Genomic DNA, 16,567 nt, shown 5'->3' on the forward strand with positions numbered 1-16,567 from the left:
TTCCAAAGCAGTTGAACCATTTTACATTTCCACCAGCCTATATGAGAGTTCCAATTTCCTCATATCTTTAACACTTGTTTTCCCTTTCTCCCTATTCCATTTTTTAAATAACAGCCATCCCAGTGGGTGTGAAGTGATATCTCACTGTGGTTTTGATCTCCATTTCCCTGATGGCTTATGATATTGTCTGTTAACGTACTTATTGACCCCTAGTGTATATTCTTTCAAGAAATACCTTTCAGATCCTTTGATATATTCACTGAATGAATAAATAATGAAAGTAGTTTGAAAAAGAGCTGAGAGAATCATTAGGAATATCTCCAGGTACAGGTGCTTATGGGTTATTGGAAATAAATGTGTTCATATAACGCAACTTTGAAGGTAAGCAAGGACAGGGGAAACTGGTGGTGATGAAGTTGAGATCTGCGAGATAGGACAGTAGTTATCATAGTCATTTGGGCATCGTACCTGAGGGCAGGAGTTTGGGATCATGTTTTTCCGGTGCTACAGCAATCACATGCCTTCAGGTCATGTCCGTAATTCCCAAAATTACCCCTCAAAGACTGTAGCCAAAAAACTAAAGAAGAATCAGACCCACTTGACTGGTATAACTAATTCCTCTTCCCTCCCAGCTAACTGGAAGGGATAAATTATCGAAACTATCAATTATAGATTGTAGGTTTAGGCCAACCCAGTTACTATTAATAGCCCACCACTTTCAAAAGTGAATGGGTTTGGACAACAAATTATTTGTCAAAAGTATCCTAGCTTTCCCATGTGTTATACCATGGTCTCCCCTATTTTCATCATTTCTAGGCTTGTTCTTTGACCTCTTTTCCTTCTTCCTTTTGTTTCCCACTGGGTGATTCAAGATTGTGGACTGCTCTTCATTAATTAACTCATTAATTCACTAATGTTATCAATGAATCAGAGTGGATCTAGACCTTGTAAGAATACCTGGCTGAAGAAAATGTTTCTTAAGAGGGCCAAGTAAACACCAGCAGGGAATTAATTATATGTTTTAAATACTAAGATAATTTTCCCTTACAAAGAGAAAATTGTTCCCTTTGTTCTGTAATCTTTTCTTATACAGTATAATGGAGGAAAAGCACCTTGTCTAAGGTGAACTTTCTTGTTTTGATTACAAAACTGTGGGACACAATAAATTAAATACTATTTTCTCATGTATTGGGACTAGAAAGATACTTAAAATAATACTTGAATAATCATCCAACGTGACACTTAATAGGGAAAACTCTAGAATCATTTACTTAAAAATCAAGATGTTACTGACCGAATACCTATTGTCATCATTAGTTAATTAATAATGGTCTTTCTAGCTAATGAAATAAAGTGGGAAATGGAAATAAGACAAGGCTGTTTAGAAAGTAGACAATAAAATTACTTTCCAATGTAGAACATCTTTGTTTATCTAGAAAACTTAAGTCAACTGAAAAACCTATTAGAATTAATAAGAGTTCATTAAGGTAGCTAGAGACAATATAAATATATAAAAATGAGTAACATTTCTATATACCAGAAAACAGGACATAAAATGAAGGGAGTATTAGCTCTTCATGAAAACAATTAATAGGAAATAAGTGGAATAAATCTGTAAAGAAACCTAAAGGACTGAGATATCAAAAGTAACTTTTTCTGAGTACATTATTTAAAAAAAACTTGAATAAATAGAAACACAGTCCATGTTTAGGAGTGGGGGGACTGACCTATTTAGTCACCAATTAATCTGGAATAGTTAATGGCTGAGAGAAGCAAATATATACATGGGACAGAGATCAAGAGTAATGAAGAGAGTTAAAATGTAATACAAAGCTAAAGTAATTGAAAAGAAAAATCTAAAAACACACCCTATCATAAAGCAGAAGTCAATATATGACAAAAGAGACATCACAAATCAATGATGGGGATGGTCCATTTTTACATTTGATGGGCTATTTGGAAAAAAATAGTCAAAGTCTGAACTTCATACTTATATTTATGTGCAAAATAAGATCGTTCCCAAATAGATAATGAGTTAAATTAAAAACGATATGGCTAAAAGAATGTGTTTAATTATACACTTACTGAACAAATAAATGTTTTACAATAGTTAAGGTTCCATGCTTCCACTGACGAGGGCAAGGATTTCATCCCTGGTCGGGGAACTAAGATTCCACATGCTGTGTGCCAACCCTGGCCCCATCAAAAAAAGGAAAATTCTCTGCTTACATTTGTATTTAAGTATACATAACAGATAAGTATATAACGTCTGACAAATCAGTAAGGAGAACATAAAATTACTGGTATAAAATGGAGGTAAGACATGAACAGCCTACCTAAAGTGACCTGCAAATGGTTAAGAAACAACTAGAGGGAAATATTTACTCTCACTTCTAAATTAATGTGAGTCACTATCCTTGCTCATTAAATTTGCAAAGAGCCACAAACTAGGCACTACCACCATGTATCAATGGCAACTTTTAAAATGCTACTATAGGCTAAGACCTCCAGTACAACACTGAACAGGACATTCTTGTCTGGTTCTGATCCTCGGGGGAAGTACTCAAGTGTTTCATCATTGAGTATGATGCTATAATGCTGAGGAAATTTTCTTCTACTCCTAGTTTACAAAGTGTCTTTAATCAGGTCTGGATGTTAGATTCTGTCAGTTTTCCTGTTTCATTCCTACCATTCTGGCCACTTCTGTGTCTCTTTTGCGGTCATCTTCTTCCACTAATGCTGGAGTTCCAAGGCTTTTACATACCACCCATCTGCCAACTACTCCCACATCTCCATCCCAGACCACTCATTCTAGCCCCCAACTCATTTCCTAACTACATACCCGACAGCTCTACTCAGATGTCTCAGGTATTTCAAAATAAAACTCATGATTTCTTGTTCCCAATCATGCTGAATGCATCTCACTTTAAAATACCTATCACTCAACTTCAAGAGGACTCACAGTGTTGGGGACAGCAAGAGAACTAGATTTCCTTAGTCCGATCAGTATCTTCCTCTCCTCCAATCTGGACTCTAAAAGAGTAATTATTCCATATCTTCTCAAGCCTGTCACACTTCTGAGAGCATCATCACTCTCAGCTTATAGCTCTGCTTCCTATTTAAATGAAAAGATGAATACAATCAAAAGAGAATGTCTGCGAATCTTATCACTACATCTACCCATTTACCTGCATTTATGCCACATGCTCTGTCTTACCTGTTTCTAACTGTGAATGTTCCTATCTAGCCTCCTATTTCAGAACAGTCTTGCCACTTATCCACAGGATCTCACTTCCTCTCCTCTACTGTAGGACAATATCCTAGTAATTCTCTCCGCTTTAGTCTTTATTATTGGTATTTCCCTTCTACGGGATTATTTCCATCAGCTGAACGTTAAAAATAGCTCTCAACTAAAAATAAAAAGCAAAAGTCACTCTCAACCCCATATGTACTACATGCTACCACGCCACGTCTCCATTATCCTTACATCTAATTTGAAAGAGCAATCAATTTGCTGTATTCATCTCTTTTCTCTTGAATCCACTCTAGTGGATCTCCTAAATTCTACCTAAACTTCTTTGTCCAAGATCATCTGTTCCTTAATCCAAGGATCAATTCTCAGGTCACATTCTACAACCATCTGACATGAATAATGACTCTTTCCTAGGAACATTTTCCCCGCTTGTCTTCCCAGATAGAGCGAGCTTCTCATGCTCTTCTGGTCAATAATACCTCCTGAATCTCCTTTGCTGGATACTGCTCACCTCCCCAAACTCTAAATATCAGGGAACCCCAGTTTTATTTCTCAGACCTTTTTATTCTGCCATTATGCATTCCACTGGTGAACTTATCAAGGCTCATGACTTTAAGCACCACATATGTGTTAAAGAATCCCACATTTATACATTTTGTCCAGACCTCTTCCCTAAACTTGACTTTATTGCTTGCAGGTCTAACAGGCACCACAAAATTAACATAAATGACAGCTCCATCTTTCTGGCTACTTAGGGTCAAAACCTGGAATTTTTCCTGACTCTTCTCTTTCCCTTCACTTCACTAATCCTTCAGTAAATTCCACCTTTAAAATATATTTGGACTGTATAACCAGTGCTTTTACCACTTCCACTGTACTCTTGCCTCTGTTTCAGTCTCCTATGCTGCTGTAACATATTATCACCAAACTAAAACAACATAAATGTGTTATCTTACAGCTCCGAAGGGCAGAAGTCTAAAGTGGGTCTTACAGAGCTAAAATCAGAGTGTTAGCAGAACGTTCATTCCAGAGGCTCTAGGGCAGAATCCAGTCCTTGTCTGTCCTAGTCTTTAGAGGTTACCCAATTGCCTTGGCTTGTGGCCACTTCAACTCCTGCTTCCAGGATCAGGTCTCCTTCTCTGATTCCACCACCACTGTTTTCCTCATATAAGGACCCTTGAGATTATATTAGGGACCTACAGGATAATCTAGGTTAATTTCACCATTTTAAGATCTTTAGTTTATTTACCTCTGTCAAATCCCTTCTGCCATACAAGGCAATATATTCACAGGTTTTAGTAATTAGGATATTGGGGGTGGGGACAGCACATTATTCTGCTTACCACAGCTTCCTAGGGGGTCTCTCTCTTTCCTCACAGAAGTCAGAGAGACCTTGGTAAAATCAAAGTTCAGTTCAGTTCAGTTGCTCAGTCGTGTCCGACTCTCCGCGACCCCATGAATCACAGCACGCCAGGCCTCCCTGTCCATCACCAACTCCCAGAGTTCACTCAAACCCATGTCCATCGAGTCGGTGATGCCATCCAGCCATCTCATTCTCTGTCGTCCCCTTCTCCTCCTGCCCCCAATCCCTGCCAGCATCAGTCTTTTCCAGTGAGTCAACTCTTTGCATGAGGTGGCCAAAGTATTGGAGTTTCAACTTTAGCATCAGTCCTTCCAATGAACACCCAGGACTGATCTCCTTTAGAATGGACTGGTTGGATCTCCGTGCAGTCCAAGGGACTCTTAAGAGTCTTAGATCATGTCAATTCTCTACTTAAAACCCATCAATGGCTTCCCATGTGACTCAAAGTAAAAAAACAAAATGCTTTACCATGGCCATATAAAAGGCTACTGCCTTTTATTCACACTCCTGTTAGATATTTCACCCTTCTTCCTCAAGGTCTATTTACTGTTCCCTCTTCCTGGACTGCTCTCCCCTCAGACATTGTCCCTGGCTTGTTCTATCATCTCCTTTCTGATCTTTGCTTCTACATCACTCTCTCAGTGAGGTCTTTCTTGGCCATCCCAATCATGCGATTTAACATACACACCAGCACTGTGTGTGTGTCTATGCTCAGTCCTATCCGATTCTCTGCTTCCCCATGGACTGTAGCTCCTGCCAGGCTCCTCTGTCCATGGGATTTCCCAAGCAAGAATACTGGAGCAGGTTGTCATTTCTTATTCCAGGTGATCTCCACCCTGGGATTGAACCCAATCCTTGTGTCTCCTGCACTGGCAGGCAGATTCTTTACCACTGAGCAATCTGAGAAGCTAAGCACCAACATTACAAGTTACATTAGAAGAGAAGGTCTCAAATCAATGATTTAAAAGCTTCTACCTTAAGAAACTAGAAAAAGGGGGGAATAAACCCAAAGCAAGTAGAAGGAAAAAAATAAGAGTAGCAATTGATAAAATACAAATTACCAGAAGTCAGTCAAGAATAAACAGCTAAATGTTTAAATAAATAATCTGAATATCATTATACCTATTAAAGAAATACTTTCTTATTGTTTAAATAATAGGTTAAACAATTTAGTTTAAAATCTTCCCATATAGAAAATTCCAGGCCAGGCGGCTTCATTGATAAATTCTCCCCAAACATTTAAAGAACTAATACCAATTATGTAGACTTTTCAAGAAAATGGGAGAGGGAAACCTCTTACGGTATGGAAATCAGACTTTACAACAAAATGAAACAACAGACCAGTATCGATATACAAGGCTTACAAGGAGACTAGAGTGTTTCTGGGGCCCTGTTACCTGCAGACCTCCATGGAAGGGGGTTAAGGGAGGAAAGAGACACAGAAAATGCTGTGACAAAACTTTCAGTCAGAAGCATCGCCTTTGAGCTCTTCTGTGCAATTGCTGTGTAAAAATGTTAGAGAAAATCAGAAGCGGAAAGGTGAGATAATAACACATGTTTGAGAGCTTGATGCCACAGGCTTCCCTGGCTGGTATGCTTTAGCTCATTTAAGAGCTAAATATTTTCTCATTAACTATACAGACCAGGCCTGTCTGAGTTTATGCTTATTTGATAGGGACTGAACAACAACAAATGCTTATCAAGCCTGTTAGCCACAAAAATGATCAGAATTCCCATAGCACAATGGGAGAAGCAATAATATCAAAGATAAATCTAAGGAGCCAGAAGAAAACAACAACATAAGAACATTTCTTCTTTATCAATTCACTTGGTGAGAAATCCACCCCTCCCCCCCAAAAAATGGACAAAAAAATGTAGATAAAGCAGCAGCTTCAAAGGCTTGATTCCCCTTGCTTAAATTTCCAAGAAAGGCCATGCATTAAACCCAGCCATATGAAATATTAAACTGCCAGATTTGTATTAACTTAAATGTACAATCCTCATTCTTACATAATGAACTAAGAAAAATAAAATATTAAGTGAGATCATCTCCAAAATGCCATTCTCCAATTTTAAAGACTCAATTGTCAGAAACCTGCTGTTGGCAGGGTTTTCCCACTTTGTTTTGACCAGCACTGGATGAACTGAAAAATGAAAATCTTTTAAGCAGTTCCCAAGGATTAAGACTTGAGCACAACCATGAGTGAGATGACGTGGGGAATCAGGTCCTTTTCCAGAACAGTTTGATTTTGTTCCCCCCTGATAAAAGCATGTGAGACTGGTGCTATCTGCTCAGATGGAGGTAGGTCCCTGTTCTGGAGAACAGAGTGAGATACTGCAGACAGAAGGCAATGCAGAGAGTGCTGACCTACTTTCTTCCCTACTCACAACAACAGTAAATCACCGAAACAGTAAATCACCAAAGCTTGGGTGCTTTTCTCCCCCAAGCAACAAAATAAATCCACCTTCAGGTTACTTTGTTTGAACTCAACTTTAATACCACTTCACTTTCACTTTTCACTTTCACACATTGGAGAAGGAAATGGCAACCCACTCCAGTGTTCTTGCCTGGAGAATCCCAGGGATGGGAGAGCCTGGTGGGCTTCCGTCTATGGGGTCGCACAGAGTCGGATATGACTGAAGTGACTTAGCAGCAGCAGCAGCAACTCCTAAAAAGTTAGTACTTTAGAACAGAAGCTCCCATTTCCAAAAGTTAATCTGCTATTGGGTGAACGGAAAGATGGGGAAAAAAACTGCTCTACAGGTTCCATCTGTCATCTCTCCCCTCCAGAAAGGAACAATAATGTCTAGGAGCCAACTCCACCCTATAGGTGGGGTCACAGAAAAGCCCCCCAACAGAGGGGCCAGGGCTGCCTGAATGCAGCAGTGTGGGCATGAAACATAAAGAGAGACTGGAAAAACCCAACACATATTCTATACTGTGGACAGATGCTGACAGTAGCCTCAAAGAAACAAACTTTAATACTGTCTACATGCAACAACATATTAAACACCATCTTAAACTACTGGTGAATTAACTAACTAGTTTATTCAAGTTGATTAGCTTGCTTAGGGTTTATCAAACAAGCCAGTGATGCCTGACATCACTGCCCATACCAGGCTGAAGAGAGGGACAGCCATTAGCCACCTTAAAGGAGAGTATGAAACACATGGGCCAGGGTAGGTGAGATACAGCTCCCAGAAATTTGTTTTACCCTCCTCAAAGAATTTCAAAATTTTAGTTACCAATCCTTTAAAATTGGGACTTAAAAAAAATCTGAATTGCTGACTTCTCTTTACAAATAATGAAAAAATCTAGCAATAATGAAAAAATCTAGCAATAATGGGCTGGAATGGAGTCACAGTTACCTCATTTAGAAATGGCACCTGCTATCCAGTTTGTCATTACCATGCCTGCAATGTCTGCTGTATTTGTTGTCATTGAATCTGCCTAGCCCTGTTTGAGAGCCAGGGTAGGAAGGAGCCTGGGAAGGAATCTGAGAGAATACTCATACCAAGTAACACCTTTTTATTGAGGACATATACCTAATGGCAACTAATGGCACTCCAGTACTATTGCCTGAAAAATTCCATGGACGGAGGAACCTGGTAGGATACAGTCCATGGGGTCACAATGAGTCGGACACGACTGAGTGAATTCACTTTCTTTTCTTTCTATACCTAATACCAGGCATCATCTGGGTATTGTCCTGAGGTCTGTTCTAGCAGGAGAAATGAACTACAAAAGAGGGAGAAAAGGTGCTTTCTGATGCAACCTAAAGCCTGGGCAACAAGTCCCAGCCAAACGTGACTTATGCACACCATCACTCTCATTAGAATCTACTAGACTCTCTTTTACAAGGCTTTAAGATCATTTATATAAATACTCTTAGTAGGTGTGATCAGCGTATGTTACCATCTGTTTCAGCCGATATGTGAAAGCATTGTCGCTTTTCAAGCATTTCAAAATCAAATGGAGAACCAAAGGCATTAAAAATAAAGCACTGATAGGGTAATATGGCAAGTCTGAGAAAAGAATGCCAAATCTTTAAAATCTGTTCTAAATTTATTTCATACAACTTGATAATCCATGAACTTTCTGGACGTAATTAAATTCACTGTGCTTATTATCTGTACAGCTACTGACTGGCCAGTAACAGGCTTAATGACTGGATTAAAGCTGAAGAAACGATCAGATCATGGGGATCCACAGCTGACCCAGCACACGAACACCCAGAGGAAGCAGCTTTCCTGTGCAAACCAACCCACACAGCTGAGAATGAGAACAAATGCCCTAAGTAACCTGTGTACCAGTCAGGATCCCAGATTAATCACCAGTCTTTACTTATTTTGGTCAGGAATCATGCATATGAAAGAGCCAAAGTAATGGTTATGGTGTATCTTAAAGCTGGTGGTAGGCGTAACACAGAAACTTCGTTCCTGTGATCTCTCATACTCCAGTTTCCTTGGTTTATTCCTGTTTATTTGTGGTCAGCGTCATCTGGCAGGACATTCAGAAAGAGGTTTAATGTAAATCTTCAGAGTATGCCCATGACCATTCTCTGCTTGAGAAACTGGAGAAGCAACCTCTTCCACTAAAACAGCACTGACACTACTGAGAAACCCCTATGAGGGGCATAGAGTATCAAGCCACACCAACAGGATCAGCACACCTCACGGGAGAGAGCAGCTCATCTAACATTTAACAAAACAAGCATTTTTCTGCGTGCTTCAGAGTCTTTCTAAAGCCCCAGATGCTTAACCTAGCCTAATCACCAGCCTTACAATATGCCATTAGAAATGGAGAAAAGTTCTCAAGTAGCTGACTGAAATACGTTATTAATATCTGTATCATAAAGGTACTTCAGGACACAACAGATTAAGGCTTCCAGTTCTTGAATCTCATGCCCTCTAACAAGATCCAAACACTGGGCATAAAGATGGAGTGTGCGTGGGCAGCAGTTTTCCTTTCAGACTCATAGGGTAACAATCCTGATGCCAGGACTACCACATGTTGCAGGTGGCCCTCCCTTAGAAAGGCCCTTAGGAATGGCCAATGCCTGTCCTCCATTTGCCAGCAGTGAAAAAGGCTATGCATTTCAAATGAAGGGCAAGGAGACAGTAACACATGACGCCTTAAGGAAATATCACTGGAAGTTAAACATACATTTCTCTACATGGACTGTGGATCAGTATTTTATCCTCAAGGCTTCTAGATCCTAAAAATGAAACTAATAAAATAAAATTCATTTCCACTTTAATAACCCAAATCCAATTTGGTGATAGCTTAAACACTGCTGATTGTACTTTACCTGAGGACAGAGGGCTTCTAGCTGGCTTGCAGACATTCGAACAAGCTTAACACCCTCTTCATTGTTTGAGATGGAACAGGCCAAGTTGGCCACCTAGAAGAAAAGATAAAAAAGGTCTTTGAAGATTTTTCTCTTTTGATTGCAAAGGAAAACAAATGTACATCTACCCCATCCCTGACCTTTAGAGAACAAATGAAAAAAGCAACAAAGGTGTTTTATTTCTCACAGACTGATTACCTGCTTATGAGGAGAATTTTTTTAGCTCTGTGCTAAGGAAATTAAAACAGACTCCGAACACATGTCACATTGTAAGTTGGTGGCAGAACCCTGAAAGATCCTAGGGCTTGTAACTCACCAATTTTACATGGGCTATAACCTGCCTGAACAGTAACCTCAGAACAAGGGTCTGCTGGTATGGGCAGTGATGTAAGGAAAGCTAAGGAACCTTCAAGGCACTAAAGAATCACTGGCACCCTCAACTACAATAAAAATGTATTTTGCAGCTATTCCTGAAGGAAGGAAATCAAAATTCTAAGTTGCTGTTCTCATTTGACAGGTGAATGGATACTTAAAAGTCAAGATGAGTTTTATTTGAATGCAAGGCTATTTTTCAAATAAAAAAGAATAGCATTAACACATTGAGATGGACGTAAGGCCGTCCTCATAAGAAATGGAAAAAGAAACAGAGATGATATCCCATAGTTAAGAACAAAACTGTCCTTCCACTGGTTTCTTAAAAGCACTGACAGCTGGACTCTTTCCTGAATGACGCTACTTCATTTGAACTAAAATCTTTGCCTTCCCATCCAACTGCCTCAATGACACTACTCATGTAGCCAGAAACAGTCTTTCCAAGTTGTGTCATATTTCTTCTGCTGAAGCTCTGGCTGTGCTGAGAATGTTGCTCTGTAGTGGCTACTAGGGCCGTGATCACTTATCCACATTTCTAAATAAACAGGTTTGCCGATTCTGTTAGCAATACCAAGGACCAACTGAATACATGGTGCTAAGATACCCTCTCCCCAGTTGAAAACTGAGTTATGAATGATAGACGTGTAGGCAGTTGAGTATCAGAAGCATACTCTGAGAACTTAAAATGCCAGAGTAAACAAGGGCAATTGCAATAACCTTTGATTTTCACTGCTCCACCCAAGTTAAGCACATAAAGGCACAAGAAAAATTATATGCCATTACTGCTGTTTGCAGTGTTACAGTTAGGGATTATCAGCTTTCTGTAAGACTGCTAACTATCATAACTAGAAGCCTGCAATGCTTAATCATAAGGAGAAACAGAAGAACATGCAATTTAAACACAAAAATGTACGGAAAAATAAAATTAAGTCAGATTTTAATGTGTAGGGGCCTTCAAAATCACATAAAGAAGTAACATTTACACTCCCTGAAGGTTCCAATTCCACTTTCCAGTGTCAACTGGACCTGAGCAAAGAGGCACTTCTATTCATGATGACAACCTATAGAGCTGACTGTTGATTTCTATTTGTTTGCTTTAAAGTGCTGCAAAATATGACATAAAACTTTTACAAACATTATTCCTCAAATATACATTTTATGGTGCTCTACCGAGGGAGAAAGCTTTAATTAGAATTGTTTATGAAACCATAGCTTCTATTGCTTCACTGCCTTAAGAAGGCATTTTGAAACCAAATATAAAATTGGAGGCTGATGACTGAATTAGCAATTTCGGACTAACAGAGATACCTGGTCCCGCCCCATGACAACTATTTTAGGAGGCCAGTCAAATGTTAGATTCAGGAAAGTCTGTCACTGTTTCTGCCTTCAACTCTCTAGCCACCACACAATTTTATATTCTCCCAATTTTATGAATCTGTAAAACTCAGAAAAAAAAATTTAAGTTAAGAAACAAAAGAGTACAATAAGTATTATCTAAAGCTGAAATGGCTGAATTCTGAACACCATCATTCCTGTTTTCCGACACAAATCCTAACAAAACAAAAGTTATGGAAGACTTATTCTTTATTTTAAAACATTAAAGTGTTTCTGATGTACTGTTGAAGCAGTAATGTTCTACAAGAGTACACTGCCTGTTTCAGGAGGCCACCCCGCCTGCCCTGGGAGGAGGAAGCGGGCGCCTGTCACTGACAGTCTTCTCCAGATGAATGAGCTTCAATTCACCCTCCAGGGACAGGGCTACTCACTTCTAATCATGACAAATGTGCAAATGCAACATCTCAACCACAGCTCTCTTAGAAGCTAAATTCATATACTAGCGCCAGGCTTGACTGCCATGAAAGCTGGGTATGAGGGAAGGGGCTTCCTAAATAATCTCTTTGTGGGGCTCTAGAAATTTGGATAGCAGCTAACTAGACTGAAGAAGTTTCTAAAGTCTGAATTAAAAACACTCAAAGCAGCTGACTTCCATAGAGAACCTAATAGAACTGAGACTTTGGAGAGTGATGAGACTCTAATTTGCTCTGGGAATAAATTGTCTTATCTTTGAAACCACAGTAACTTCATGTATTAATAATTTAAATGTCTTTGATTCCTGCTAATCTAAGAGGTAGGTAAGATTGACACTATGACTCTCACCTTTGAAATTGTGACGCTGCTTCTGCACTACCTCTGCCTATTCCATTTAAGTGTGGACCTTGTAGACAAGCACAGTTCAGTTCAGTTCAGTCGCTCAGTCGTGTCCGACTCTCCGCGACCCCATGAATTACAGCACGCCAGGCCTCCCTGTCCATCACCAACTCCCGGAGTACATTCAAACTCATGTCCACAGAGTCGGTACATTTCAGAAAACTTTCAACTACCCAAAGCAACAGCCCTGGGCTTTTGCTAGTTTTAGTAATAATCTGTGCTGTGTGGAAAAAAACTGTCACAGTCAGGCTATGTAAAATCAACAAATATGACCTCTGTACATGACAGAAAAGACAGCTTTTCAGACATTGAGGAAAGCTCCAGAACTTCTTTATTTAAATAAAAGTTATTAAGCAAAGTTATAAGGTGGAAAAACTGTATCATTATGACAAATTTTCCTGTTATACATGTGTTATGACTTTAAATAAATTTAAAATTTAAGTCAAACACAAGTTACTTCCCACTGCCCCTTAAACTGGAACCTTTACAGGAAGAAAAGAAGAGATTTCTTTTTGTTCTTAGTAATGAATTAATGACCTACTCTCATAGGAGTGTATACCACTGTGGAGGTGAAACAAGTGAGAAGAATTATGAAACAGGAAGCTTTTAAGTCTAAGTAATGACCCCACAACCTGAGTAGCGGGCCATAAAGTTGAAGCTCAAAACGTCCTATCACTTGCTACATGGTTTTAGGTCAAGCTACCACCTGAGATTTCTTCTTTAAAAATGGTTAAGCTACTTGTACTCTCAAAAAAATCCAAAATAATAATAAAATCAACTTTTCTAAACTTGTCATATAGGAAGAGAGAAGTCCCAATTGCACATCATATAAATATCAGAACCACTCAAGAAATTTGTAACAATCATTTCCAAACCCACAGAAGAAATGATGATGGAACAGAGGTTAAGCTTCTAACTTTCCAATTTCCAGGGAAGGGTCTTTTGAAGGTCTCATTAGGAGAAATAAGATAGCTTACCCAAAAGCGAAGCACACATGGGTGACAGAAAAGTTCCAAAATGGACTATGATGATGACTGCACAGTTACATGCAATTGAATTGTACACTTAAAAATGGGTGAATTTTATGGTCTGTAAATTATACCTCAATCATGTATTAGTATCTATAAGCAGCTGGCAGAATATAAATGGAAATTTTCACTGATGGAAGGTAATCTAAACCCAGGCCTCAAAGAACTCCCACATGTGAAATACCAGAAATGTGAACCCACCACACTCAGCTGGTAAAGAATCCACCTGCAATGAGGGAGACCTGGGTTTGATCCCTAGGTTGGGAGGATCCCCTGGAGAAGGGAAAGGCTACCCACTCCAGTAATCTCATCTGGAGAATTCCACAGACTGTATAGTCCACGGAGTCGGAAAGAGTCAGACACGACTGAACAACTTTTACTTTCACCTTCATACAAGGAAATAGGGATCTTGGGCAAAAGTAAGCAAAAGAACTGTGTGATCAGATTCATGACTGCAAATAATCAAATGATCAAAAGTGGAGTATTAAAAAATGTTTTTTACATTAATGGAAATAACAAAGTATACAAAATATAGAAAAGGAAAAACACACTCAAAAATAACTAGGCAGATTTGAAAAGGATCAAAATAGAATTTCAAGAGAAAAGTAATAATGACTACCATTTCTAGAAATTTAAAATAATACTGACCAGACACTGCTGAAAAGAGAATTATTAATCTGGAAGGTCAAACTGAAGAAATTATTCAGGAAAACCAAGACATTTTCATGACACGGAATCCATAAATTAAGAGACATGCAAGATAAACTGAGACTGTCTACTATTCAACTGTGAGGATTTCAGGAGGGAATACAGGGAGAATGGGGAAGAGGCCATATTCAAAGAGGTAGGTGACAATGAAACAATTTTCAGATTTGGGAAGACAAATTCTAAGCAGAGTAAATAAAAAGAAATCTACACTCTGACACACTGAAGTATAAAGCTTTAGAGCAAAGCCAAGATGATTTAAAAAACAGCCAGAAAGTAAAAACAAATTATCTACAACGAAAGCTCAGTGAGACTGCCTGTTGCTTTCTCAACAGCAACAATGGAAGCCAAAGACAGGGTAATAATATCTTCAAATCCCTAAAGAGGACAGTGGGGCAGAAATCCTCCTAGGATTATACGTCCAATAAACTACTGTATTTTTTCAAGAATTAAGGCAAAATAAAAATAATTAAGACAAAACGAAAAACCATCTCAGAGCACTTATTCCAGACAGATCTTTCCTGCCTCAACTAAAGGCATTTCATACAAATACGCTTTAGGGAAAAGGAAACAATCCCATAAGGTTTGATGTCCAAGAAGAAATGAGAAGCAATGAAAATAGGGTATCGAGTAAAATTTATGCAAAGTTGAAATAAGTTATTAAAGAAACACCAACGGTGTCTAACTCATGGTGCTAAAAATTTAGAGAAATGAAATACTGTACAAGAACATTTAAGTTAGAGAATAACTAAAGTTAACGCATTCTAAGATTCTCATATTGTTTCAGAAGGAGAAAAAGATACTGCCTAACCTCAACCTCTAGTTAAACATACATGCTTAAAACATCTAGAGTTGCTACTAGTAAAACAGAGTGTATGATTTCCAAACAAGAGGGGGTGAAAAAATAGGAAGAAGTGGGAGGACTCAACCAATCCAAAAGAGAAAAATAGAGTCAGAAATAGAGGAGGGATGAAAGCAGTGGGTTAAAAGAGAATAAAAATGCAGTGTTAAGAATGAATCCACATGTCACGCCACACTTTAGTGAACAAAACTCCGTAATGAACAACAACAACAACAAAACCCTGCTAACCTGAGTAACAATAACTAAACTTATGCTATTTACAGGACACGTTTAAAGCACAAAGAAACAGAAGGGTTGAACATTATTTTAAAAAGGAAAGAAAGATACACTGGGGTGATCGGGAGAAAGCACTGGACTCACAGCCCCTTTCAGTTCAGTTCAGTTCAGTTGCTCAGTCGTGTCTAACTCTTTGCGACCCCATGAATCACAGCACGCCAGGCCTCCCTGTCCATCACCCCTTAGTTCCCCTAATATTTTCATAGGGAGGGAAGGACAAGTCCTGGGTTAGCCCCTCAACAAGTAACAGATGTTTGGACTCAACTTGGCATCAGTTGAATGTTAGGGAATTTACAAGGGGTGGGGGGAAACGCATGGTACCTGCCACTACATTTATTACTAAAATATTGAGGGCTGTATCTATTAACTCAATCACTGTCCCTTATGTGAAAGTGCCACATTAGGATTTTTTTTACATTTTTACAATAGGCTTATTTCCCATGAAAAAGTGGGTATACTTCCTCCATTCTAAAGACAAAACTACACAACCAGTTGTGTTTCTTCCTTTCCTCCATGCTACCAGGAAGTGCAACGCCACAATGAAAGACAAGCATGGCATTTATAGTTCAGATGAGAAGTGTATTACTTCTCACCTGCATCCTGATTTTCCACATCTGCCTTATCTTACGTTTTTATTCAAAATAAGCCATACCAAATCAAATTTTAAGAAGAGGCAGGATATAAATATAAGGATCTCCGGTAACAGGATTAGAAACTGTGAATTTACTAAAACATCATAAACTATTTTAGACAGTTTTGTTATTTGATATTTTTAAAAAGCTTTTCATGTATAGATAACCACTCAGATGAAACTGTCATCATTTCCATTTACGTGTTACTATATGGACCACTTGAAAAAGTTCTCTATTTCTGTCTCCTAAATAATCAGTAAAGCTAGGAATGGTGCCTGTCTAAACACTAGTCCACCAACGCTACTGGAGAGGCAACAGGATTACACTCTTCTGAAGCAGAGTGCTTCCTTAATCGTTCCTACCAAGGCTCCAAGAGGAGATTCTCAATGCTTCTTAAGAACAAAATGCATCCATCACCTTCACCTGACCATCCCAAAATTTGAGTAGGTGGCAGTTAAATTCAGCCAAAAAAGCTTGTTTCGGGTTAAGGTGTTAAAATAGTACATGCAAGACATTT

General features: G+C 38.8%; 1 protein-coding gene and 1 non-coding gene across 2 annotated transcripts in view; one reads left to right on the forward strand and one right to left on the reverse strand.

The window, feature by feature from the left end:
* LOC129559469 (uncharacterized) overlaps positions 1 to 8,905 on the forward strand; it is a 30,414-nt gene extending 21,509 nt beyond the window's left edge. Inside the window, exon 5 of the transcript XR_008686550.2 lies at positions 8,756 to 8,905. This is a non-coding gene — a transcript (uncharacterized LOC129559469). The remainder of the gene's footprint in view (positions 1 to 8,755) is intronic.
* Positions 1 to 16,567, reverse strand: part of CTNNA1 (catenin alpha 1) — a 178,687-nt gene that overhangs the window by 22,583 nt on the left and 139,537 nt on the right. Inside the window, exon 10 of the mRNA XM_055431247.2 lies at positions 9,929 to 10,021. Coding sequence (XP_055287222.1) covers positions 9,929 to 10,021 — 93 coding nt within the window. The remainder of the gene's footprint in view (positions 1 to 9,928; positions 10,022 to 16,567) is intronic.

Source organism: Moschus berezovskii, chromosome 8, assembly GCF_049115385.1.
Source record: "Moschus berezovskii isolate FMDL1 chromosome 8, NW_MosBer_1.0, whole genome shotgun sequence".
In the NCBI taxonomy this organism is placed as follows: domain Eukaryota; kingdom Metazoa; phylum Chordata; class Mammalia; order Artiodactyla; family Moschidae; genus Moschus; species Moschus berezovskii.